General features: G+C 33.6%; 5 protein-coding genes across 7 annotated transcripts; 3 read left to right on the forward strand and 2 right to left on the reverse strand.

Annotated features, from left to right (window-relative positions):
* Nucleotides 1–287: 287 nt before the first annotated feature.
* On the forward strand, nt 288–4,569 carry LOC149405622 (endoglucanase 20-like). Its single transcript, XM_089607357.1, has 8 exons — nt 288–562; nt 798–1,010; nt 1,636–1,836; nt 2,469–2,546; nt 2,650–2,802; nt 2,888–2,996; nt 3,076–3,242; nt 3,949–4,569. The coding sequence occupies exons 1-8, from the start codon at nt 353–355 to the stop codon at nt 4,360–4,362; spliced, it is 1,545 nt and encodes a 514-aa protein (XP_089463483.1). The 5' UTR covers nt 288–352; the 3' UTR covers nt 4,363–4,569.
* Nucleotides 4,570–6,836: 2,267 nt separating this feature from the next.
* On the reverse strand, nt 6,837–8,610 carry LOC149405623 (WRKY transcription factor 22-like). The gene is made up of 2 exons (XM_089606559.1): nt 8,152–8,610; nt 6,837–7,695 (listed from the first exon to the last, which is right to left on the reverse strand). Exons 1-2 carry the CDS (start codon nt 8,556–8,558, stop codon nt 7,095–7,097), a joined length of 1,008 nt encoding a protein of 335 aa, XP_089462685.1. The 5' UTR covers nt 8,559–8,610; the 3' UTR covers nt 6,837–7,094.
* Nucleotides 8,611–12,712: 4,102 nt separating this feature from the next.
* SPO11-2 (sporulation 11-2) lies at nt 12,713–14,757 on the forward strand. The gene is made up of 11 exons (XM_089607359.1): nt 12,713–12,799; nt 12,873–12,956; nt 13,067–13,196; nt 13,296–13,433; nt 13,514–13,602; nt 13,720–13,848; nt 13,932–14,026; nt 14,104–14,166; nt 14,246–14,322; nt 14,404–14,531; nt 14,616–14,757. The coding sequence occupies exons 1-11, from the start codon at nt 12,713–12,715 to the stop codon at nt 14,748–14,750; spliced, it is 1,155 nt and encodes a 384-aa protein (XP_089463485.1). The 3' UTR covers nt 14,751–14,757.
* A 13-nt stretch (nt 14,758–14,770) lies between these two features.
* Nucleotides 14,771–18,124, reverse strand: LOC149405625 (D111/G-patch domain-containing protein). Its single transcript, XM_089607358.1, has 11 exons — nt 17,851–18,124; nt 17,664–17,748; nt 17,440–17,516; nt 17,337–17,361; nt 17,164–17,254; nt 16,991–17,057; nt 16,400–16,499; nt 15,761–15,930; nt 15,386–15,622; nt 15,190–15,306; nt 14,771–15,109 (listed from the first exon to the last, which is right to left on the reverse strand). The coding sequence occupies exons 1-11, from the start codon at nt 17,926–17,928 to the stop codon at nt 15,041–15,043; spliced, it is 1,116 nt and encodes a 371-aa protein (XP_089463484.1). The 5' UTR covers nt 17,929–18,124; the 3' UTR covers nt 14,771–15,040.
* Nucleotides 18,125–19,362: 1,238 nt separating this feature from the next.
* Nucleotides 19,363–21,851, forward strand: LOC149405626 (DET1 complexing ubiquitin ligase). Of its 3 annotated transcripts, XM_089607364.1 has the most exons (5): nt 19,363–19,449; nt 19,548–19,673; nt 20,656–20,716; nt 20,844–20,905; nt 21,517–21,851. In XM_089607364.1, the coding sequence occupies exons 2-5, from the start codon at nt 19,590–19,592 to the stop codon at nt 21,622–21,624; spliced, it is 315 nt and encodes a 104-aa protein (XP_089463490.1). In that variant the 5' UTR covers nt 19,363–19,449; nt 19,548–19,589; the 3' UTR covers nt 21,625–21,851. The 3 variants fall into 3 exon arrangements, with proteins under 3 accessions (XP_089463490.1, XP_089463489.1, XP_089463488.1); XM_089607363.1 differs by having other exon boundaries at nt 19,410–19,673; XM_089607362.1 differs by lacking the exon at nt 19,363–19,449 and having other exon boundaries at nt 21,532–21,851.
* Nucleotides 21,852–23,258: the final 1,407 nt, after the last annotated feature.

Genomic DNA, 23,258 nt, shown 5'->3' on the forward strand with positions numbered 1-23,258 from the left:
CACATCGTATATACACATCATGTAAATTAAATAATTAATTATATATATTATACTAATAATATTTGGTAGTTACGCTCACGCAACGTCCATCTCTCTCTTGTGCACTATCCTCATGCATGCATGTACTTTTCAATTTCCACAAAGAAAATAAAAATTCAAAGCAATACAAATAGCTAGTCATGGTAATATAAAGTTTTCCACGTAAAGTAAAACACGTAATTCAAGTATAGTTCTAGGCCGTTTCCAAGTTCTATAAATACCTCCCAACCCCATGATCTATCATTCCATACATATATAAATCTGCATGTAATAAATTATTTTGTACACTTAGCTAATAATTATCATTACTAATATGGCGATTAAGTACTGGTTTGTTACTATACCCATCTTGTGCTTAATTTTGAAAAGTGCCAAAGAAGTAGAATCTGCGAGCTATAACTATAAGGATGCCCTAGGAAAGGCAATCTTGTTCTTCGAAGGCCAGCGATCGGGGAAATTACCGTCGACCCAACGCATTACTTGGAGGGGAAATTCCGGGCTCGCCGATGGCAAGCTTGACAATGTAAGTATTTTTTTTTTCTTGTACCATTATTATATATTATATAATATTTTCCAAAGTTTTCAAATTTTTTTATTGAATGCATGCATGCAAAAATTAGCTTATATATATAAGCTTTTTGTTACTTATATATAAGCGAAAATCAAAACATATTCAAATTTGACTGCTTTAAAGGTATTACGATAAAAAAAAATGAAATAAATATAATATTAACACATAATATGTATTGTATGTATAGGTGGATTTGGTGGGGGGATATTATGATGCAGGTGATAATGTCAAGTTTGGATGGCCAATGGCTTTTACGGTGAGCTTATTGGGATTGGCCGCCACGGAGTACCAAAAAGAGATTTCCTCCGCCGGACAACTCGCAAATCTCCGATCCGCCATTCGTTGGGGCACCGATTTCATCATTAGATCCCACACATCACCCACCACATTTTACACTCAGGTATATATACATATACTATCATGCATATATATATATATATATATATATATATATATATATATACATATATATACTATCATGCATATCATATATATACATAGTTGCACTTTGGCCTTTATTTTTATTTTTTTTGTGTTCACCTCCCCTGAACTTTTGATTTTTGGCTATTTTTCATTCGGATTTTCAAGAGATGAATTGCTCTTTCGAATACATAACGAATTTTAATTCATATTTAGCAATATCAGTAATGAACTCATTAAGTATATTGTTAAAATAAAATAATGCTCGGTTTGAAAATATTTTTGTATTTATTTCTAGCAGTATATTTTTATATGATCTACATAGTAATAGTACTTAAGCATTCAAATATATAGTTATAAGCTTAAAACATGAAACTTTTTCGTAGAAAATTTAATAAAAAATTTAAATTAGTTATAAAAGCCAAAAAATATGTAGGTGACTAATTAACTTGAATTTCGTCAAAAATCACGGGCCACCACTTTTAATTTATAAGACTTAATTAGAGATTAAAAAAATATGTTGTTAATTACTAGTAATTTTCTTAAAATATCTATTCATAATTATTTTTGGGGGTGTGTTTTGGTAAATAATAAAAAATAAATAGGTAGGAGATGGGAACTCAGACCACAAGTGTTGGGAGAGACCCGAGGACATGGACACGCCGCGGACTCTTTACAAAATCACGGCTTCTTCTCCCGGCACCGAAGCCGCTGCCGAGGCCGCGGCCGCTCTTGCCTCCGCCTCCATCGTCTTCAAATCCTTTGACTCAGCTTACTCCGCCAAGCTACTATCCCACTCTCAATCCGTAAGATCGGCCCGCTAAAATATAAATATATATATTATATAATTATATAAACTAGAAGAAAGGGGATGAACAGTGTTTTGTGATTTTTTTTATATAGAAAAACTAATCTTTTTTATAGAAAAAAATAATAGATTGAACCCTAAACACACGTGGTGTTCATTCATATCGATTTTTTTTATCAGAAAGATAAAAATGTCTCCAAAAAACTATAAATACATTTTTTTCAAATCTAAATATTTCTGAACATGTCTCTTTATCCAGACTAAAATATATTAATTATTCCGCAGCAACATGCATGTCATATATATATATATATATAAGAAATTGTTCTAAATAGTCACCACCAGAAGAGAAAAACCTTTCAGCCGTGACAATTGTCGCGGCTGTATCCTCAAATATCGCGGCTATCTTTGTTTTAGCTGCGACAAAAGTCTGATGGTTCTCGCAATTAAAATTTATATTCAATTGTTCAAATATTAAAAATATAGTTCAACTCACGCCTAACAATTTCCTACGATAGTTTTGTTAGAAATTTTAACCTAGGAAATTCAAATGAGTTATATGTCTAATCAAATTTACATTTTTCATCAAGATTAGTATAATCTAATGATTCTTTTTTTTTTGGATGGTAGCTATTTGATTTTGCGGACAAATATAGAGGGTCATACCAAGCTTCTTGTCCATTTTACTGCTCATACTCTGGCTACCAGGTGAGAAAAAAAAAATGAAATAATATTTTGTTTATTGCTTGTTTAGTTATATTCACTAATTACGTAACCTTTTTATTTTTCTTATTTTAATTTGGTGTTAAAGGATGAGCTGTTATGGGCTGCAAGCTGGCTATACAAGGCTAGTGGGAACAGCAAGTACTTGAATTATGTTACAGCCAACAAAGATTGGAGTCATGTGATCTCTGAGTTCAGCTGGGATAACAAACTTATTGGAGCTCAGTTATTACTAGCAAAGGTATACATACATACATATAACTCTGAATGAAACACAAAACAAATTATGAGACTTACTATATATACTTATTTATTTCCCTCCCCAGGAATTCTACGGAGGAAAGAAAGATTTGGAAAAGTACAAGAATGATATCAACTCTTTTGTCTGCGCAGTTATGCCCGGGAGTGGTTCCGTACAAATCAAGACTACCCCAGGTATTATAGATTTTTCTAATATATATACATATGATGAATTAAATAATAATTTTTGTTTTGTTTTTTGTATTTGAATTAGGTGGACTATTGTATACAAGAGATAGCAGTAACTTGCAATACGTTACAAGCGTGTCCACAGTACTATTTAGTTACTCCAAGACTTTAAGCTCAGCTGGTGTTAGTGGAGTCCAATGTAACTCCGCCAAGTTCTCTCCTTCTCAAATCAGAGCCTTTGCCAAATCACAGGTTTTTTTTTTTTATTCATTCGTTTGTTTTGTTATTGTTCGTTTTAGAATGTATGAAAAAATGACCAAGAAAAATATGGTATGTTACTATTTTTCGCGTATGTTCAAGAATTCTAGCTATATGGTTGTGATGTGATGATGTACGTATACACAAGGGGTGAAGATTAATATGCACGTGGCAATATAAGAGACGGTTGAGCACAAAAATCAAAACAAAACAAAAAATATAAAGTCATTTGCTAGCATCATACAGTTTCTTCAAACGCTTACTTGTAGGGGTTTTTTTTTTTTAATTTTTTTAATTTTTAGGACCGATAAAAATATTTGTTCTCATCCTATATTTAATATACACATAGTATTTTATGATGATTTTATCGTAAAAAAAATTCTCCTAAGAGTACTCTTACATTTGAAATATAAAGAGAAAACATGGTTTCAAAATTGAAAAAAACATGGTTCTTACTACCATTCATATTCATAATGTCTTCGAATTTCAGAGTACTAAAAAACATCCTCATCCCTAAAAAAACAAAACCTAAATATAAACTTGTAAAATATTATCCATGTAAATGATAGGGAAACGATCTCAACTAGTAGCAATTTTGATAATTTGGACCAAAATAGTAGCAACTATGTCTTTGGACAGTTTTACTACAAACAAATGATAAAAGTTTTATGAAAATAATACAATTTTTTTTTTCTTTCAGGTGGACTATATACTTGGAAACAACCCCATGAAAATGTCATACATGGTTGGATTTGGCAACAAATATCCAACTCAACTACACCACCGAGGCTCTTCTGTTCCCTCCATCAAGTCTCACCCAAGCAAAATTGGATGCAACGAAGGGCAAGCCTATTTCTCCTCAAACAAGCCCAACCCAAATGTCCATGTTGGGGCTATTGTTGGAGGCCCAAATAGCAATGACAAGTTCACGGACTCGAGATCGGACTATTCCCATTTAGAGCCCACTACTTATATCAACGCTGCTTTTGTGGGCTCTATTGCTCCTTTATTGGGAGCCTCAAAGGCTGAATCTTCTTTTGAACAAGTCCCACAACTTATTATCACTACTAGTCATGATAATGTTAATGGCACCATGGAAAATGTGGTGGTCTAAGAAGCTTTGTATGATTTAAGGGTATTTTTTTTTTAATTGGCCATTATAAATTATGTCCAAGATATGTTGTCAATGTAAGATATAGTAATTGATCTTGATACAATAGTGTACAATACGTATGTATACTTTTGTCATCAAGGTTGCTACCTATGAATACAATAGTGTTAAATTTATGTGGGAATTATATGTGGTTAGATTTTTTTTTTTTTTTTTTTTTTTATATATATTTTGTCATTGTTATCCGTTTGAAATTTTTATGCAATATTGTAAATGTATCCAGTTTAAAGATGTGTCCTTGCATATTTAAAATGTGAATACACTTCAATTAATTTATATTATGTTGGTACTATATTAAAGTATTCTAATGTTTAATATATGTATAATGACTATTTAAGTATATATTGATTTTATATATAACTACTTAAAATTGTGTATCGAAGGATATTACTGTCCAAAAAATATGAAAATGAAAATTTTCGATATATCTTAAAATAACAGTTATTTTAGAGAGTAATAGTCTTAAAAAAGCATTAGTCCTGTAATTAACTCCAAATTGATTCATATTTTATTATGAAAGCCTTCAATCAAAAATCTGCAAATTTCCCTAGACGTGATGAGCACTTGTTCATTTTCAGTCAGTTTTGACGGCTTTAATAACAGAATCATTAAAGATAAATCGAGGTCTGATTTAAAAGGGTGGAAAGACAGTTTTCAAAATTCTGGGAGTCACCTATTGATGTCGCCATAGTTCAAGGGGCAAAAATGTCATAAAAACTAAATTAATTCTAATTAGCTTGTTTAACTGGAACATCTATTTCAAATCAAGAGAAATTAACAGCAATAATACCATTTGTTTGACTTTTACCAAAAACCACTCACAACTCAAATATTGACACATCTAGCTAGTACCAAATCGGTCACGAACTTGTTAGTTCCGTGATACATTTTAGCCACGAACTAGTTAATTTCGTGACACATTTGGTATTAAATGTGTCAATATTTGAATTTTTGTTATTTTTGATAAGTGACAAATAATTGATATTATTAGTGTCAATTTCCCTTCAAATCAAAGGTGGTTTAGGGATTAACTATTCGAACAAGGTCATTAATGCTTGTGTCCATTTTTGGGAGCATAGATACATGAATAATGCAACTTTCTCTAAGGTAATTACAGCCGAATATTTATAATATTATAAAACTTGTAAAATATGTTATCCACATTTAGTTATATACCAAGTGGGGAATTAAATAAATACAATAGAGCCATCATTTTCACTTGCAGTTATTAGGCACGCAACGGATTATTACATATAATAAAATATTTCGGTTTAGAAGTGTACTCAAAATATCAAGTTGACATGGTATATAATTGTATTCAATAATTGAGGATGCCATTTAAAATAAATAAAAAATTAGAATGTGGGATATGCATTAATGAGAAAATAAATGGAGACATAGGCCATAATTGACGTTGGAGAGATGATTATTAGGAGGAGGTATATCTTAACTCATGTGTTTATAAATAGTTCATCTCTGCGCTTGAAATTTACTGCTTTAAATTAAAAATATAAACTAGAATGATTGATAATGTATAAAATGTTCTTTATATGTCTTTTAAATATCCTTGGTAATGTGTTTTGGGTCATTGATTTTCCCCCATAAAAAACCTGCCTAAAATGTTATTGAAAATTTGACCATCATGCGAAGAAAATATAAAGTACCCCCCAGCTAAGTTTAACATAAATAGAAATAGATATCCCTTTCAAAAAAAGAAAAAGAAAAACTAAATAGGTATCTTTATCAACATTTAAATACTCACACACGCCGCCCAGAGTGATTTCTTGAACTTCTATATATCACTATGGACTATGATTTATAATTTAAAATAACGTTGCAATAATAATAATGAAAAATTACCCCCCTTGACTGTCAGCTTGTTAAATTTTATTTTAATTCAATTTGTATGTGTGTGTATATATATATGTGTGTGTGTGTGTGTGTGTGTGTGTGTGTATGTATGTTGTACTAAATATAGATATATATCCAAGTTGAGAGTATTCAATTCATGATTGAAGTTCTCCTTAAAAAAAATCATGATTGAAATTACTCAGCGAAATATTTAAAATAAAATAATTTACAAAGACGAAAACAAAACAAAACAGACTAGACACTAGTCATGTCTTCTGTTCTCGCCTTCAAACTCAGCTCATCTCAATTAATTAGATATTTATCTCAACAAATAAGTCTATGCTGCAATAAACTGAAGTTGCACATAACGTACAATTGAGTCCGTATGATATTTTGTTCTTACATTAAACTATAATTATATTATTTCGTCCTAAAAAATCCGATCCTATGAAGTTAAAAAAAACACGCTCAAAAGAAGCCGATTTCGCTCATCATTTCAACTGGTATCCCTATCATCATTATTGCCAAAAAAAAAAAAAAAAAAAAATCTCGAAAATTGAGACGAACAATATATCGTTAAAACTTAAAAGTGAAAGACTAGCAATCGCATAAATTACACTACAAATTATTCTTTACATGATATCCGATCGAAACTATATATATCTCTATCTTCTCACGTATTAAATAATTAGTTGCTAATTCAAAATCGAAAATTACATATACCATGACTTCACTCCAGTAAATTAATCCTCTTATCTATATATATAAAAGATACACTCGTTGACTGATAATTATATCTGTACGAACCCTCTTTATAATTCTTGTCAGCAAGCACCGGTGAGCGTTGAGTTGCTGTATTGGTCAACGAACCAATTATTACTATCATTAAGGTCAACAAATAACCGATCGTCAAAAAACAACAAATCCGATTGATTACGACGACGATCTTCATCATTACTAGCATTCGAGGCCACGAATTCGCAAGCATCAAGCTCCGCAAACAAATCCGACGACGATTGGTCGTGATCATCGCACTCCGTCTTAACAAAAACGTCACCCTTTGGTGCCGATAACTCGTGATCTAGACCACTATTTTTAATTACGCGGGCCCTCTTGTCTGACGGGCCCACCGGAAGTGGGCCCGGGGTGGATTTGGTGCGAGTGGTCCCGGCGAGGGAGTTGCGACGAGCCGGGTGGGGATGGGTGTGATCGGCGGTGTAGGTTATGATGAAGAGAGAAGGGTCTGAGGGGCTTCGCTCGACTTGCTTGCGAGCCGAGCAACCCTTTGAGGAGCTGCATCGGTAGTAGCTCCTCGGGAAAGGCGATCCCTTTATCGGCTTCTGACCGTACTTTCTCCAAGCCCACATGTCCGATCCCAACCCGTCTTCTCTCACCTCTTTCACGACTCTCTTCTGTTGATTCTTCCTGTGACCATCATTTTACACGCGTCCAAATTCGATTTAGAAAACTAAAGAATTAAGATTTTTTTTAATTGATTGAGCTTGATATGTGTGTCACAATTTGTGTGCTTCTTGTAATACTAGCTATCATGCTTCCTAATTTGATTTAGAGAACAAGAAATTAGGGTTTAATTTGTTGGTTAATTGGCCTTGATATGTATCACAATTTTATGCACTAGTTGTACTATTAGCTAGCTAGAACATGTTTTTAATTTATTATTGGTAGAGATGATCATCACATGATTAAAAAAAAAAAATCAATATAGGGCTTTAATTTTTTTTTTTTTTTGTTTAATATACATACCAATATTCAGCAATCTCTATACATCTCTACTAATTACTTATACAAGATATATCAAACCTAAAGTGTGATTTTTCTTATGATAAATCACCACTAGCTAAAATAAGAAGTAAATATTACCTCTTCTTGTACTTGCTGGCCGGTTCTTTGGCGATTCTCGGCTGAGGCGCGGCGCGAACTTCCTGAGCTTGTTCGGGGAGAGAGACGAGAGGAGAGAGAGCAGAGGTCGAGGACGAGGAGAGAGAAGCGGGTCCCGCGGGGTAGAACGGCTTGTAGAGCTCCTCGAGCTCATCGAAGGCCGTCGCGGTCTCGGAGAGGTTAGGGTAAGCGTTGAAGAGGAAGTGATCATCATCTTGGAATTGAGCCCTCGGAGATGATAATTCCATGTTGTAATTGGTGGTGATGATATTATTATCATCATCAATAATATTGTTTATATATGAAGATATTGTTGGAGATTCCATTTCTATGTTGTAGTTGCTGCTGTTTCTTCCTCTCACCACGGCTAGCAAATCCCAGTCGTCCATTTTATACAAATATAATTCAGAGAGAGAGAGAGAGATTTATAGAGAGAGAGAGAGAGAGAGAGAGAGAGAGGATGGGTTTTCTTTTTTTATTTTTGTTCTGATGTGTGAAATTTTAAGCATATAGAATTCGGGTTTTATACAAAACAACTAAAGAAAACCATCAAAAGCTTATGGAGGAAAAAAAACTAAATAGCCCCACTTTTGCATTTACAATAGCGAGTTGACTTTTGCAAAAGTCAGAAGGGTTGTTAAATATAGAAAGAAAAAAAAAAATTAATAATCACACTCGCGAGGGTTTATTTTTACGAACTCGCTTCCGTGGGATATACAGTTGTCATGCATATATTATTATATTTAGCTTTTAGCTATAGCCTCTAGCCCAGTTGCCGCGCGAGTGTAATATTATATTATATAATAATATAAATATCTATGGTTTAGATTTTATGTAAATGTCAGAAAAGGGCTTAGTACGTGCGAGAAACGTTAAATGAAGTCACCGTGACCGTTAATTTGGAAGTTTGTAAAAGGGATTTGAATCTCCACGCTATTAACTCTTCTTTTGGTTTCTTGTTTTCAATATGTCGGCTTAGCCGCGTGATTGGTTAAATCATCCTTATAGATAATCTTGGTCAAATATATGATTATGTGTTTTTGTTATATTTTAAAAACATATATTATATAGTAAAATAAAGGTTTATTAGCGGCTTCACATATGTTTCGTCTAATAACCAGATAAGCAACATGTGTTTTTCGGCCTTGTTCTTATGTGATAGACTTGAGTAGTCGAAATTGTTGGAACAGTTGAATTTAAGAATAGTTAGTTTACACGACGTCTTCATAAATAATAATTAAAATAAATGGAGAAAAGATATCGTAAGAAAGTATTCTTTAAAAATATGTTTAGCTTAAGATCATTTTGTTCTTAGGGTTTTTAATTTAGTATTCCGGGGCACGAATAACAGTCGTCGTACTTTCGTGTGATATCCCAATTTTTTTGTTGCATAAAAAATATCAAATATATATAAAAAAAATTGCAATAATCTTTACGCGTAAGCGTAGCTATTATATTCTTTTTTTCTTTTTTTCCCTTTTGAAGTTTATGAACTTAGCTTAAGAACATTTTATTCTTAGGGTTTTTAATTTAGTATTCCTGGCACGAATAACAGTCGTTGTATAACTTTTATGTGATATCCCAAATTTTTTGTTGCATACAAAATATCAAATATAAAAAAAATAGCAATAATCTTTATGCGTAGCTATTATATTCTTTTTTCTTTTTTCCCTTTTGGAGTTTATGATTGTGAAAAGCTCGAATGAGCGAAATTGTTCGAACAATTCACAATTAGAATAGTTCACACAATATATTAATAAATAATTAAATAGAATGGAGGTAGAAATAGTTAGAAAATATCCTTATAAACAATATGTTTAGTTACTATATTGCCAAGAATATTTTGTACTTAGGGGTTTTTATTTAGCATTCGAGGGTTGTAAAGCAATTTTTGTCGTATTATATGAAACACATATTTTCTCTAGTTTTTGAAATTCAATTTGAGTACGAACAATATGAAATTATGAACTATTGACTCAGAAATTTGTATTAACGATTTTTTAATTTAGCATTCAAGGATTTTTATTCTCGGTTGTAAAGTCGTTTTTTTTCGTATTATGACACTTTTTTTTTCTCATTTTAGAAATTCAATTTGAGTTGTGATTTTGATGGCCTCGGTATGAAAATTTAAATCTATTGACTCAACAAGTATTAAAAGAATCATAGATCGGTATACGTGCACCAATCAACAATCGTGATTTCGCGTGCTATATTCCAAGCTTTAACTTGCATATCTAAATGTATCAAATATGAAAGTTGCGAAAATCTTTATGCATGATTATTAGATTCTTGTTCTCCCCCTTTTGCCTTGTTGGAGCTCTTATGGACGTCATATTCAGTTGTGAAATTGGATTATGGTGTGGATTAATAGTGGTTGTATATAGATTGTCCATTTATTGATTGGGATATTCATATAGGTGTATGTATGAGAGAGAGAATATTGATAGTACTTTTGGTTGGTCCCTCTATTATCTCCCCACATACATATATATAGAATAGGAAATTAATGTGTAGCTTAGGCACTACAATAAGCCCTCGTGTGTCTCTTTTTTGTTTATAATATTCCCTATCTCTCACTTCCCATTTGTATAAAAGAATCATTGAACTTTTCTTTGAAAGCAATATAACTACGCCTAGTCTGAGGTGGACAAAAGCGACAAAAAAATCCAGCAGGACTGAAGATCCAAGTTGCACATAAAAAATAAACATTTATTTTAACTAGATAACAATATATATTATCTAGTTTGTGGAGTGAACGCAAATACGCAGCTAAATGCAAGATATGTTCTAGCTAGTCAAAGATATTGAAAAACAAATATATTAGAAAAAAAAAGGTCAGTCAGTCAGTAATAGACTTTGCAACCTGTTAAAATTATTCTTTGGCGATCTCTTTTCGGGGAAGAATACTATGAAGAAAAACGTTCAAAAATAAGCACACAACATGATACTTATGATTAATTTACAGTACTATAACTGTTTAATAATGATAATTTTCACACACAGGGTTTGAGCTAGAAAAATAATATTTTTATGTGCAATAATATAAATAATTAAATAAAAATAAATTGATTTAAAAAATGATAATTGAGGGGGATCCGTATATAAATATATACTTATTTTTTGTCTACTTTTTTAGTATTCTATATTAAATTTTACATGAATTTAGAGGTGGGGTGAATGTCAGACAGAGTCACATATATGTCACGTTGACATTGTATAACAGCAACAGCAAAGTATTTCTTATATGAAATGGTTAAATTTTTCTTAATTATGATGAGGTTTATTATTATTTTATTTTATTTTATATATTTAATGATGTATTCCTAAGTCAATATATATTTATAAACTTGTTTCTTTACTCCTTTCCTATATATTAGAAGCTATGACGAGAGAGTGATGATATATTATAGTTACGTGACATGAAGGGAAATAATAATAATAAAAAAGAGCCTCTTGGGACCACATAATGGCCAACTTAGGGTTTTAGATTTATAGATTGTACAACGCGGTGCTAGCAAAGGGTTTTTTTAGCCACCGAGCTTTGAACGAGTCAATTGGTTAATAATATTTATATATGCATATTTAGAAATTAGACCCTATATGCATAGATATTGCCGCAATAATTTATCACTTTAAGTTCAAATAATAATAATAATATATACACCGTTCCTTGTGAGGGTTTCTTCGTGTAAATAGAACATTAATTGTGCACTTGACTATATGATGATCAATGTCAAATGCTTCTTTAATTTGCAAACTATAACATGTAGCAGCTATGTGATGAGAGAAAATATAGTTTAACATCGAAACAAATACTTCCAAATTTGATTGAAACACTTGATATGTTTATTTCCATCTGCATTACAAAGCATCTGAGAAAATTTCATCTGAATAACGGACAAATGCTTAATTTCATTATTAGTTGGGGAAACCCTAATCTACTCTGAATATTCGTTTCCAAGGATAAACTAATCGCATTTTTCTTGTCGTTTAGTGGTATTAAATTTTCTATAAATTTATCATGCCATAGTAGGTGTTTATTAAATGCAGTTTATCAACATATTTATCATTAATGTTTTTGTACATTAAAGTATTTTGAGAAAGTTCCCTAAATGCGTGTTTTCATTATACTCGTTCCAACAATATAAGCTACCAAAAACTTTTCCGAAATTAATGAAAATTAAAATGAAAAAGTCAAATAAACGGTGAAAAAAATATTAGAATTTGATATTTAACGGGATTAAAACTATTTGGTTGAAAATTTGAAAAATTAAGTTGAAAAGTCGATATTCCAGATAATTTCCACTTGATATTTGTCACATTTCCTCACAAAGTATTACTTTCCCTACAAAACGACATGTTTTCACTCCCTTTCCTTCAAACGACAATATAAATAAACTTTCCAATCCAAACGGGCTATTAAGCCCATTAAACTAGACTTCGAGACAATCAAGCCTCAAGCCAAACGACGTCGTTATCGTAGCTCTCGCTATAGAAGAGTCTTCTTAATTTTTAAACCACCACTCAGTTCGCGCGCTCAGAAATGGAAGATTCAACGAATCCATCGTCGTCACTTCGTTTCTTCTCCGATCAGGAGCTCTGTTACGCCGATATACTTTCACCGTCTCAGGTACACATACACAGATTTATATATAGATCATGAGCGTATATAAAGATCGTGATTTCAATTTTCAATCAATCAGGTCCTACCTAGGATCGAAGTCGCAGTCCTCAATTTCCTCAAAATATTGACTTCCTCTTCTCCTGCGATCTCAGATCTTCCTCTGGTATGCAAAATTTCAGTTTCTTACTCTGAAAACTACACTAATTCTCTTGGCTATCAATCAAAACACCGGATAAACACAATATTTTGCGGTGCTTTGATTTTGATGCGTAGATCGCAAGAAACTCTAGCAATGGACGCGTGAGCCAGGGAATTTCGACAGAAGTTTCGTGGATTTTTCTTTCACGATCGATATGCACCAGATCTCTGTTGCGAACCAACACTTGTAAAGCGTTTATCAGAGGTCGTTAACTTTTATTCCATTTACCAATTTTTTTTTTCTTCCTCTGTTTGGCACTCGCGAGAATTTTATTTGAATCAAAATCTATTTTCTTTCTAATAGTGTGGAAGGTGATGGAGATGTGCTATAAGATTGTATCTCAAGAGAAGCGAGTGACACAGAGAGAGCTTTTCTACAAGCTGATCTGTGATTCTCCTGATTACTTCTCATCTCAGATCGAAGTCAATAGGACTATCCAAGGTCTTTTTTTTATATCTAGTAATAACATTTTTTTTTCTCTATCTTATCTATAACAGTTTTTTCGGTGATTTTTTCAACAGATATTGTGGCGTTGCTCCGGTGCAGCAGGTACAGCCTCGGAATTATGGCCTCGAGCCGAGGGCTCGTTGCTGGTCGAATAATTCTTCAGGTATTCACAGCTCATATGATATCTCTGTCATATATGTCGACGAACGTGTGTGATTTAGCTTTATCGTTCTAGTTAATTTTTTTGATGGTGTACCGATTATTTTAATGGCGGAGATAGGAGCCAAATCAGAAGGCTGTGGATTGCTCTCTGTGTGGTTCCTCCGGCTATCCAATTTCCGGGGACTTGAACCTTTTGGATAAATTGGTACTGGAGAGCGATGCACGGTACATCATCATTGTCGAAAAGGTATTTGCGAAATCTCCAGCGAGTGTTGCTTTCGTATCGCGATTTCTAGAGACATATTATCTGAGCAATTTGGAATCGTTTAGCACGCGATTTTCCAGCGGCTAGCCGAGGATCGGTTTTTTAACCAAATCCCAAGCATTCTCATCACAGCTAAAGGCTATCCAGACATGGCCACAAGGTGAGATTCACAGAGTCGGTGGTAATGAAATCATCTGATAGTAATGCTTAGTATCTAAAGCTTGGTAATCAGTGTAGGTTTTTGCTTCACCGAATGAGCCGGGCTTTTCCGGAACTCCCGATTCTTGCAGTGGTTGACTGGTATGTTTTAAATTTCTGTTTTTTTTTTTTCGTTCTTGTATCTTATGTGTAAAACTCTGCAACTATGAATGTACGCAAGGAATCCAGCTGGACTAGCCATCCTATGCACATTTAAGTTTGGAAGCTTAGGCATGGGATTAGAGGCATACCGATACGGTAACTTTTCTTTCTTATGTTGTATATTATTTACAATCAAGTTTTTTTACTTATTTATGTTCATATTATTTTCTTTGGTAGCTTGCAATGTGAAGTGGCTTGGACTGAGAGGAGATGATATGGATTTCATACTTGCAGAGTCCTTAATTCCATTGAGCCCCAAGGACCTGCAAATTGCTAGAAGCTTGATGTCATCTGAGATATTGCAGGTATATAGATGATTTTCTCTCTCTCTCTCTCTCTCTCTCTCTCTCTCTCTCTCAAATCTTTTAAGGCTGAATATATATCTACAGGAGAGTTACAAACAAGAGCTAGCTTTCATGGTTGAAAGAGGGAAAAGAGCGGAAATAGAAGCTCTGTATTGCCAAGGTTATGACTTTCTAGGGAAGTTCATAGCAAAGAAAATCGTACAAGCCAATTATATATGAACCAAAACATGCCAATATAATTTCATACCAAAAAATAATAATCACCATTTTGTCAATAAGTGCTTTTCATGCACCATTGTCCACAACACAGCCAAATTAGATATATATCTTTTTTCTAATGAGAATTGATGAATAGAATTGTATTGTTGCACTGCTTTCTAATCAATTGATACACGCAGGTTTTAAATATGAAGAACTCAAATGCAATGTACAGATCACGCACACGGACACCTCAAAATCTCTGGCATATAAATAATGGCTTCTCAAAATTTCCTCAAAAAATAATATATTTAGCTTCTCTTAGAAGAGGCAAGCCTAACTCTCTTTCCTTCTACAACGAACTTTTTGCCACCCGAGAGCTGCCCAACCAACAAAACAAGGCATAGAAAATGTGAGTTTAAAAACTTGACACAAATTTCGAGCTGAATGAGAAATATACCTTTAATTTAAGGAAAGAAAGAGCATCTTTCTTCGAAGAGAAATCGGAGAAAACAGAAGCCGAACGTTCGTCAATCAAGGCTTTCAGATCTTTCAACTTAATAGACTCGCTGGGTATCTGAAAGGAGGGCTGTGATCAGTAAATAGTAAAATTATGAGTGCAGATAAGACTGTCCAGAATTTAGGAGGAGACTAACCTCGCGGAGAAGCTTCTTACAGAGCTTTTTCAACTTTATTTTAGGTTCTTTCATTGTTTGTTTTTCGATAGGGACATCGGAGAGTTCTTCTTCGTCAGAGCAATCCTGATCGCTAGAATCTTCTTCTTCTTCTTCGCTGTCGCTAAATGAAGTCTTCTTCCCCTGAAAGTAGCAACCGGCTATTTTCTTCGTTCGGTCCTTAATTCCAAGCCCTTGCTTCCCCGTAGTGGATTTATCCTAAATATAGTCATGGCACAAATTTATAAAACACGAAATAGAGAAAAGAACAAATATTTAATGCTACACATTAACTAGTGTATAAAAATTTATAAAGGGAAGAAAAATAAAAGTTTATACCAGTCTCTTGGTACTTACTTGGACAAGGTTGTATAGATTCTCTTGGTCATCCTCGTGAAAAGCAGTTCTCTCCTTTGAGATTTTACCCTTTTTGAACTTCTTTTTGGATTCTGCACCTAGAAAGCCGCCAGAGACGAATCCACTTTTGAATCCCCACCAGTTCGGGGAAATCTCCTCCTGCAAGATTCCTGTATGTGTCGAAGTATTTACATCATTGACGATTCTCTATACTCAAATGAGAATGAGCAATGAACATTCAAGAAATGGTTAATTCAAGAGCCGAGAAAATATAAGGTTATGAAATCATTTATACAGACAAATCATGCTCTACATGCTTCTATGCACAAGTGAAGTCAAATACATTTAATGATAATGGTTCCTAAGAAATAACAGAGTGAATCACGTGCGAGCTAGTTAACTTATACCTGTTTCATGCAAATAATGCTCGCCTCAAAGTTTCATCACTTTAACCCCGATCGTTTAAACGATTATGAATCATGTAAGATATGATTGTCAATCAGTGATCCAAGAAACACAACACATACAAGGACACAGAAAAATTCGTGTATGACAAAACTACGACTCAAAATGAATTGATTATTATACTACAGCATCCATGATTTTAGAAAACATCAACATTTGCCTTCGGGATTTTACCTTGGGAAACTGAGGTATCCATTTCGGATGCCATCTCTGACTCCAATTCCTCATTTGGACTTGGATCTATCTCATCTTCTTCTTCTGCCTTCTTTTTCACCTGTTCATTTTTTAAGTAAAATAAAATAAATTTAAAACAATACAGAACTCGTCAACTGCACCGGAACTCGCATGGAATCAGAATCACATACAATAGAAGACATGCCAGAATATGACTAGTTTGCTTGTCGAAGCGATGTTATGTTTTCATGTATATTCACAAGCTCATTGAGCCGTAAATATATAATGAAGTGTATACAACATTAAGTGGTTGTATCATCAATTTACCTGACTTCCCAAAGAAAGTTAACCCCATTAACTTTCCAATGCTACTTCCGCCTTTAACTGAGGCAAAGGCATCGATTGAATGGCACATTGGTTCAGTATATGGACAGACAATAAGCTATAACATATAACCAATGCCTTAAGTCCATAGAAGATATAACACTAAACCTATTTTCACTAGTTATAAGAGCAATCAATCCTTCTTTCCCCTTTACTGAAAGAGGAAAGAGACTACTGAAGAAAAGAAAATCCAGCGTATGAACTTACTAGGATTCCCTCGAGATCCTTCGCTGAATATGCATGAACAAGCTTCCCTTTCTCTCTTCTCTTGTACCTGATTATCGCAAGTAACGCCTAAATATTAAGATGGTGAGCTAATGAGCAATAAGAGTAGGAACAAAGAGTATATATACATATATGTATAGATATATGAAACTGACCTTCCCTGCGGTCGAGTAGTCTTAACCACTTTCTCCTCAACATGGGCAGAAACTTCCGACTCGTTCTCTTTCTCACTTTTCTTCTTATCATCTATAAAATACAGAATTATTCCATGACAAAGATCACAAATTTAAACCCAGCGCTGAGCAAATAATACCCATTATATCCCTACCTTTTTCAACGGGCTGAGCTGTTTGCTGCGAAAACAAAAGTGCATAACTGATTAGTAATCACCAACTATGTCAAGAACAAATTTTCAGTTTCTGAAAACTCACCACTTTCAACCTTTTGAGAATACTGTCAAATTGAGTGGTGTCAAAAGCCCATTCATTTGGCTTGTCTATGCCAATACCTATTCCACGTTAAAAGAAAATCAAATTAATCCTAAATTGTCAAAAGAATATGCAAAAAGAGCTTCAATTGATGAATTACCAAAGGGAAATTTTATTTATTCCTTCAAACTACAAAAAAACTCAAAATATCCAATGAACGGACTTACCAACAGTGTCTTGCTTGTTTTTTACTCGAACGTGTCCTTTGATTCCTTGCTTGTCTTTGCCTAGCCCTTCTCCTTCTTCCCAGCCCTAAAACAATCACAAACCACAAACCCTAAAAACACAAATCCAAACAGAAAACATAAAAAAGTTCGTTTTTTTTTTTATTTTTGAGAGGAAAAAAAAAAAAACCATTTGCTTCATCAGGCGAAAAGCGGCGGACTGTCGGCAGACGCCGACGTATCGGAGAGGAGCTTCCGGAGCAGCCATGGCCGCTTCTTCAAGCTCACACCGGTGCTTTCTCTCTCTAGGATTTTTAGTTTTCCTTAGAGAGAGAAAGGAAGAGAGTTTACTTAGAGGGCAAAAGGGGTTTTAAAAGAGAGAGAAAGGAGAAGAAAAAAAAACCTAGCGGTTGGTTGGTGAAGAGGAGTGATTCGGTGCTTCACCAAATTTGGATGTTTCAGTGCGGAATTAGTCTCTTAGCGGTTATCGACCCGGCGGGTCGTTACATAGCCCAATTGGCCAGATCCAAATTCTTTAGGCCGAAAGTATTCGAGCTAGCTTATTACCTTTCTGAAAATAACTCATGTCTCATTTATATTCCAAAAATAACTCATTGCTTTACAGTTTTTTTTTTTTCTTTTTGTATTTACAAGACAAGAGAAAGCATGAACTTTTTTTTAAAAATGAGCTATGAAATTTTTGAAGTGGTCGGCGATGTGTAGGATTTTGAGAAGTTGGGGTCTTCAACAAGCCATTATTGGCAAAAAAAAATGTTTGGTGAGTCATTCATTATGCGAAAACTTTGGTGACTTGAGAGTGCTTCATGCATTTATTTTATTGAATGTGACATATATGCCTTGTGCGGTTCCCGATTTTTATTTATTTCAAGGAGTCTCTCGTGGGGAAGGGACAAATTTTGATGCGGACTATGCAGCGGATTGATAACGGAAAAACGATGGAGTACTTAAAGAATAGGTGGATCGCGCAACCGTGACGCTCCTCTCTTATCGACCCCCATCTATGTTGGTTGGTTTGAAGACGTGTGATCTTAAGTTGGCTTTGAGTGAGTGAGATGTCGAGTTGATTGGTGACATGTTCACAATGGGGGAAGATGAGGAGATCCTCCAAATTATGTAATTCTGTGCTCCGTAAAGGATGTCGCAAAAATATATCATTTGGCATTTCTTGGTCAAGGGTGACACTCGATTTGCAATGGATATCGTGTGAATATAGACTCCAAAGATCGGGCTTCTTCATCAAGTGTGGGATCGAAGTGTCCGGATGGTAGAGCAATTTATGTGTTTGTGCAATAACATTTTATTTTTTGTTTCTTTCTTTTAAATCATGTATATAATTGATAAAAAAAATTAATAAAAACTTTTGATGGTAGGTTTTTGTCGTAATGTTAAATTTTATGTTTTTTTTTCCTTTCTAAATTGTATATAGTTAATAATCGGTGATAATTAATAAATTGTTGTCTATATTATTGATATATATTTTTTTTATTAAATTGAATAATTAGAGTGGATAATTTTTAATTATTAATTAAAAATTGGCCAAAATATGATTTCAATGTTTGAAAACTATATAGCTATATTAAGATTTTACTATTTCTTTTATGTAACATAATATTGTATATCATTTGTTATTTTCTTCTTATAATCTAAAATTACAAATATTAGGAGATAAATGAAAGCTAAAAGAATATGCAGTGCGAACACATTTCGTTTGGACAACTCACCAGATACGTACTTGGGTCGTCTGTGCTGAGCTGGTTTCTGGAATCAGGCAGAGAAAGCTCAGCTTGCTTTTCTTCTCCTTTTGAACTCACTTTTTATACTCTTCCTATCTTAACAATCCATAATTTTGGGTTTCAATTGGAATAGAAAATCAAAAGAGCCCAAGGGTTTTGGTTTTGGCGATCAAAAATGGGGTCCATGCTCGGCGACTTACCGTCGTACGACCCTCACAACTTCAGTCAGATCCGACCCTCCGATCCTTCCAATCCTTCTGTGAGTCTCTTCGCTGATCTAATTCTTCTTTCTTACTGTTTCGGCTCAATTCGTTTCGATTATGCTACGTAATGAATCCCTTTTCCCGTTTGCTGAGTTGGGATGTGAAAAAGATCGCATTTTGTTGGGCTGTGCTTCTCGTTCACGGTCAAGAAGATGTGAAATGGTTTATGGGTATTTGACTGGTCGGTGTTTGTGGGTTTTTGCCGCCATTGTTACTCTTAAGTCTCAACCAAGCTAATTTTTTTAATACGTTATTTCTTGAATGTTCAATTATGATTTTGAGAAACGGTTTTAACTGATGAACTTTCAAGACATGTTGAAAAAATGCCATTTCATTTTACGATTTTCTCTACTCTGAACTATTTATCATCTTGATCGGTTTTTAGTGAGTATTACAAGTATTTCTTGATGGTCTGAAATTTGAGGTTTTCCTAGTGAACATAGAAACAGCCCATTATTGAAACTTAAAGAAGAGATTGAATGATTATTCGGTATCACGGTAGAATTCCTAAATTTAAGGAAAAAGAAATAGTCAAACATGATATCACAAAAATACCAAAATTAAGTAAGATCTTGGGAAACAGGTTTCATTGATGAACTTTTGAGACGTTTCGAAAAAAATGGCGTTGCATTTTATGATGGACTCTACTTTGAGTTCTTTGTCAATTTCGATAATATTTCTAGTGAGAATCAGAAGATGGTAACTTAATTTGTTGCTTTGATGATCTGAAATTTGAGGATTTCCTAGTTCAAACAGTTACATTTATGTTTGTTTCTTGTGTATATAGTTTATATATTAACATGTCAGTCTTAGAAAAAACATGCTATCGCATCAAGAATACGCCTTTTTTTTTAAAATATGATTCTTGGTTTGGCAACTTACCCAAGGAAACAAAGAAAATGTGGTCCCCTGCTCTTAGTAAAACCATGTTCACCATATTAATTATTTAATTTATTTTAATTTTGTGTTTTTCTGTAGAAGGCGATTCCTTCAACATATAAGCCGACTCACAGCCGAACACTTCCACCGCCCGATCAAGGTAATTATTTTTTTAATTACGAGCCTCGTGCGAGAAAGGAAATTTTTCCGATGCGATCTTGGTCTATATGTACACATAACATGTCGTGTTTACGTATTAACGGGTTATTTTAAAATCTCTTTTTCAGTAGTAACGACTGAGAGCAAAAATATTCTCCTGAGGCACATTTATCAGCGCGCCGAAGAGAAGGTCAGTCATTAATATTTTTTTCACAACAAAGTAGACCCAAATAATGTATTTATAAACAATAGTGACAAAATCAACTTCAATAAGTGTTTTGGTAGGAAAACCAGTCCTAAAATTTTCAGTTATTATCTAAAACCTATAATTTAAGTCATTTAGGCTAAAAAGAAGTTCTGTTCTATTCTGATATCCTATCCAAATATTTCTATCTAATTAAGGCATTTTAACACATATAGTTCCTGTCATTTTGGTCTATGTGTTAAAGGATCCTTTAACAATTGATTTTGTAGCATTTTAGCCTTATATAATAAATTATTTAATTAATGCAGTTTAGTACACATAATTCTTGTCATTTTGGTCTATGCGTAAAAGATCATTTTTAACTATTGATTTTGTATCATTTTTAGTCCCAAAAAAAAAAAATTAAGATCTATTACCCAATAAAGTTAAGATGTATTTTCCAACTTAAACAACCTGTTTCTCTTATAAACCAAACTAATTAAATTATATCCTAACTCTAAAAACACTAAGAACTTCCAAAACACAACCAATTCAAATACCGTGTTCGAATATTTTTCTATAATCACGTAAACTGGTTTATGAGCGAACTTGGACAGTCATTGTCGTTGCAGATGAGACAAAAGAGAGCAGCGTCCGAAAGTCTCTTGCCCGAACACGGAAGCAAGCAGCTGAGGCAATCGTCGGAGCACGACCCGGCCTGCTGAGCTGGCACGACCCGGCCTGCTGAGCTGGCACGCCCCGGCCATAAACACTCTGTAAATGTGTGAAGCATTGCTTTCTCATCATTGTTTGTGAAATTGCTTGCTTGATGGTGGTGATGGCCTTGTATTGATTAGATCATAATATCATATATAGTGTATGTGAATAAAAACCTGTCCAATGTTTCAATAATAAATAAGAATGGTTGAATATTGGAAGTCTTTTTTTCTTTCTTTCTTCTTCTTCTTCTTCTTCTTCTTGTTAGGCTTATATGGTGATTGGCTTGTGTTGCATTGGAAGTCAAATTTAATTGTTGAATAGATAACTTTAGTAGCCTAAATTATTAGAGCTTGGCAAAATCTTGATGAGCAAAATATAAATGGGTTAAGTAAACGTGTTTCTTTAAAAATGTAACATAAACATGTTTATTTTTAACTTTCTTTTTTGTGTTTTTTTTTTTTGGGTGCTATAGTGGAGTATTTGGTTTTTATTCTTCGTCCTGATAAAGGTAGAGCCAAAGAAAATGGTAGTCACAAATATGCAGATTAATTGAATACATCCCATGTTTTTTTTCTTCTTTTTTTAAGGCGTCAAACTATGTACATTGAATTTCTGATTATAGTAACACGCAACTATCTTGATACCAAATACATTTTTTGCATGGTTTAAGGAAGTAAAAAAAAAATATGAAGCAAAACAAAAATGTGGTGCATGAAGGAGAATATCATTGTTAAATCCGACTGAATTTCAATTTCTGGTCTCAACGCTCAAAGATGGGTCCCACGCTTTCAACATAAGGATAGAGAGAAAGAACACCAAGACTCTCCAACGTAATTCAATTTTCTTTGTTAAGAAACTCAACCGTATGGGATGACGAAATGTCACATTTATATATTCTATCCGATTATATTATTTTAATGATCAATATAAGAAAGGGATAAGTATACAGTATATACCATACAAACGGTAATATATATAATATATATATATATATCATATTTTTCTCGTATGAGAGGATTATAAAGTAAAGTGACTCAATATAGATGAAATATATGATATTTTCTCAACCAACAACACGTGTGAAACTCTCTTTAACTGACTTTAATGATTTTTTCTTTCTCTCTTCAAACATACTTTAATGAGAACCACGATTCATGAGAGATACGGCCCTAAGAACTCTATGCATGTCAATCTTATCTTTCATTCCTTCATGTTCGTTTAGTGGTTCTATTGATGTTATTAATGTTTTATGTCCCCATTTTTATTGATTATTTATGTTATGTAGTACTGTGATATTGTGGTTGACCCTTGAGCGGTCACTTTGACACTAATAGGCTTGTCTCTAGTGGAGAGAGTTTTGAGCCAAAAATGGTGACTCGAACCTAAATCTAAGGTCGGAGACCTTTTTGTCAAAAAAAAAAAAAAAAACCCTCATTTCACTTGTTTTGGCTCTTAATTCACTTGTTTTGGCTTCGTGTGATTTTGGTTTGTCGAGATTATTTGAATGTCGATTTTTTTTTCCTCTACCAGGCTCTACCCTTTTCCACTATTTTTTTAGTTGGAGAAAGTATGCACGAAGGATTATGCGTAACTTATTCGGTTTGTACAAAGTTAAAATTCTGTTTGAAATTCCGGGGAA

The sequence above is a fragment of the Urtica dioica genome, chromosome 2, assembly GCF_054948205.1.
Source record: "Urtica dioica subsp. dioica isolate 48M chromosome 2, U.dioica_male_clone48M_v1_H2, whole genome shotgun sequence".
Lineage (NCBI taxonomy): Eukaryota > Viridiplantae > Streptophyta > Magnoliopsida > Rosales > Urticaceae > Urtica > Urtica dioica.

Coding starts and splice junctions, on each gene's coding strand:
- LOC149405622 (XM_089607357.1), top strand. CDS start 353: ATGGCGATTAAGTACTGGTTTGTTACTATACCCATCTTGTGCTTAATT. Junction 563..797: donor CCGATGGCAAGCTTGACAAT/GTAAGTATTTTT, acceptor TTGTATGTATAG/GTGGATTTGGTGGGGGGATA. Junction 2,803..2,887: donor CTCAGTTATTACTAGCAAAG/GTATACATACAT, acceptor TTCCCTCCCCAG/GAATTCTACGGAGGAAAGAA.
- LOC149405623 (XM_089606559.1), bottom strand. CDS start 8,558: ATGGACGACTGGGATTTGCTAGCCGTGGTGAGAGGAAGAAACAGCAGC. Junction 7,696..8,151: donor GCCAGCAAGTACAAGAAGAG/GTAATATTTACT, acceptor TGATGGTCACAG/GAAGAATCAACAGAAGAGAG.
- SPO11-2 (XM_089607359.1), top strand. CDS start 12,713: ATGGAAGATTCAACGAATCCATCGTCGTCACTTCGTTTCTTCTCCGAT. Junction 12,800..12,872: donor ATATACTTTCACCGTCTCAG/GTACACATACAC, acceptor TCAATCAATCAG/GTCCTACCTAGGATCGAAGT. Junction 14,532..14,615: donor TGTCATCTGAGATATTGCAG/GTATATAGATGA, acceptor ATATATCTACAG/GAGAGTTACAAACAAGAGCT.
- LOC149405625 (XM_089607358.1), bottom strand. CDS start 17,928: ATGGCTGCTCCGGAAGCTCCTCTCCGATACGTCGGCGTCTGCCGACAG. Junction 17,517..17,663: donor AAACAAGCAAGACACTGTTG/GTAAGTCCGTTC, acceptor AACGTGGAATAG/GTATTGGCATAGACAAGCCA. Junction 15,623..15,760: donor ATCTATACAACCTTGTCCAA/GTAAGTACCAAG, acceptor GACTATATTTAG/GATAAATCCACTACGGGGAA.
- LOC149405626 (XM_089607364.1), top strand. CDS start 19,590: ATGGGGTCCATGCTCGGCGACTTACCGTCGTACGACCCTCACAACTTC. Junction 19,674..20,655: donor CCGATCCTTCCAATCCTTCT/GTGAGTCTCTTC, acceptor GTTTTTCTGTAG/AAGGCGATTCCTTCAACATA. Junction 20,717..20,843: donor ACTTCCACCGCCCGATCAAG/GTAATTATTTTT, acceptor TCTCTTTTTCAG/TAGTAACGACTGAGAGCAAA.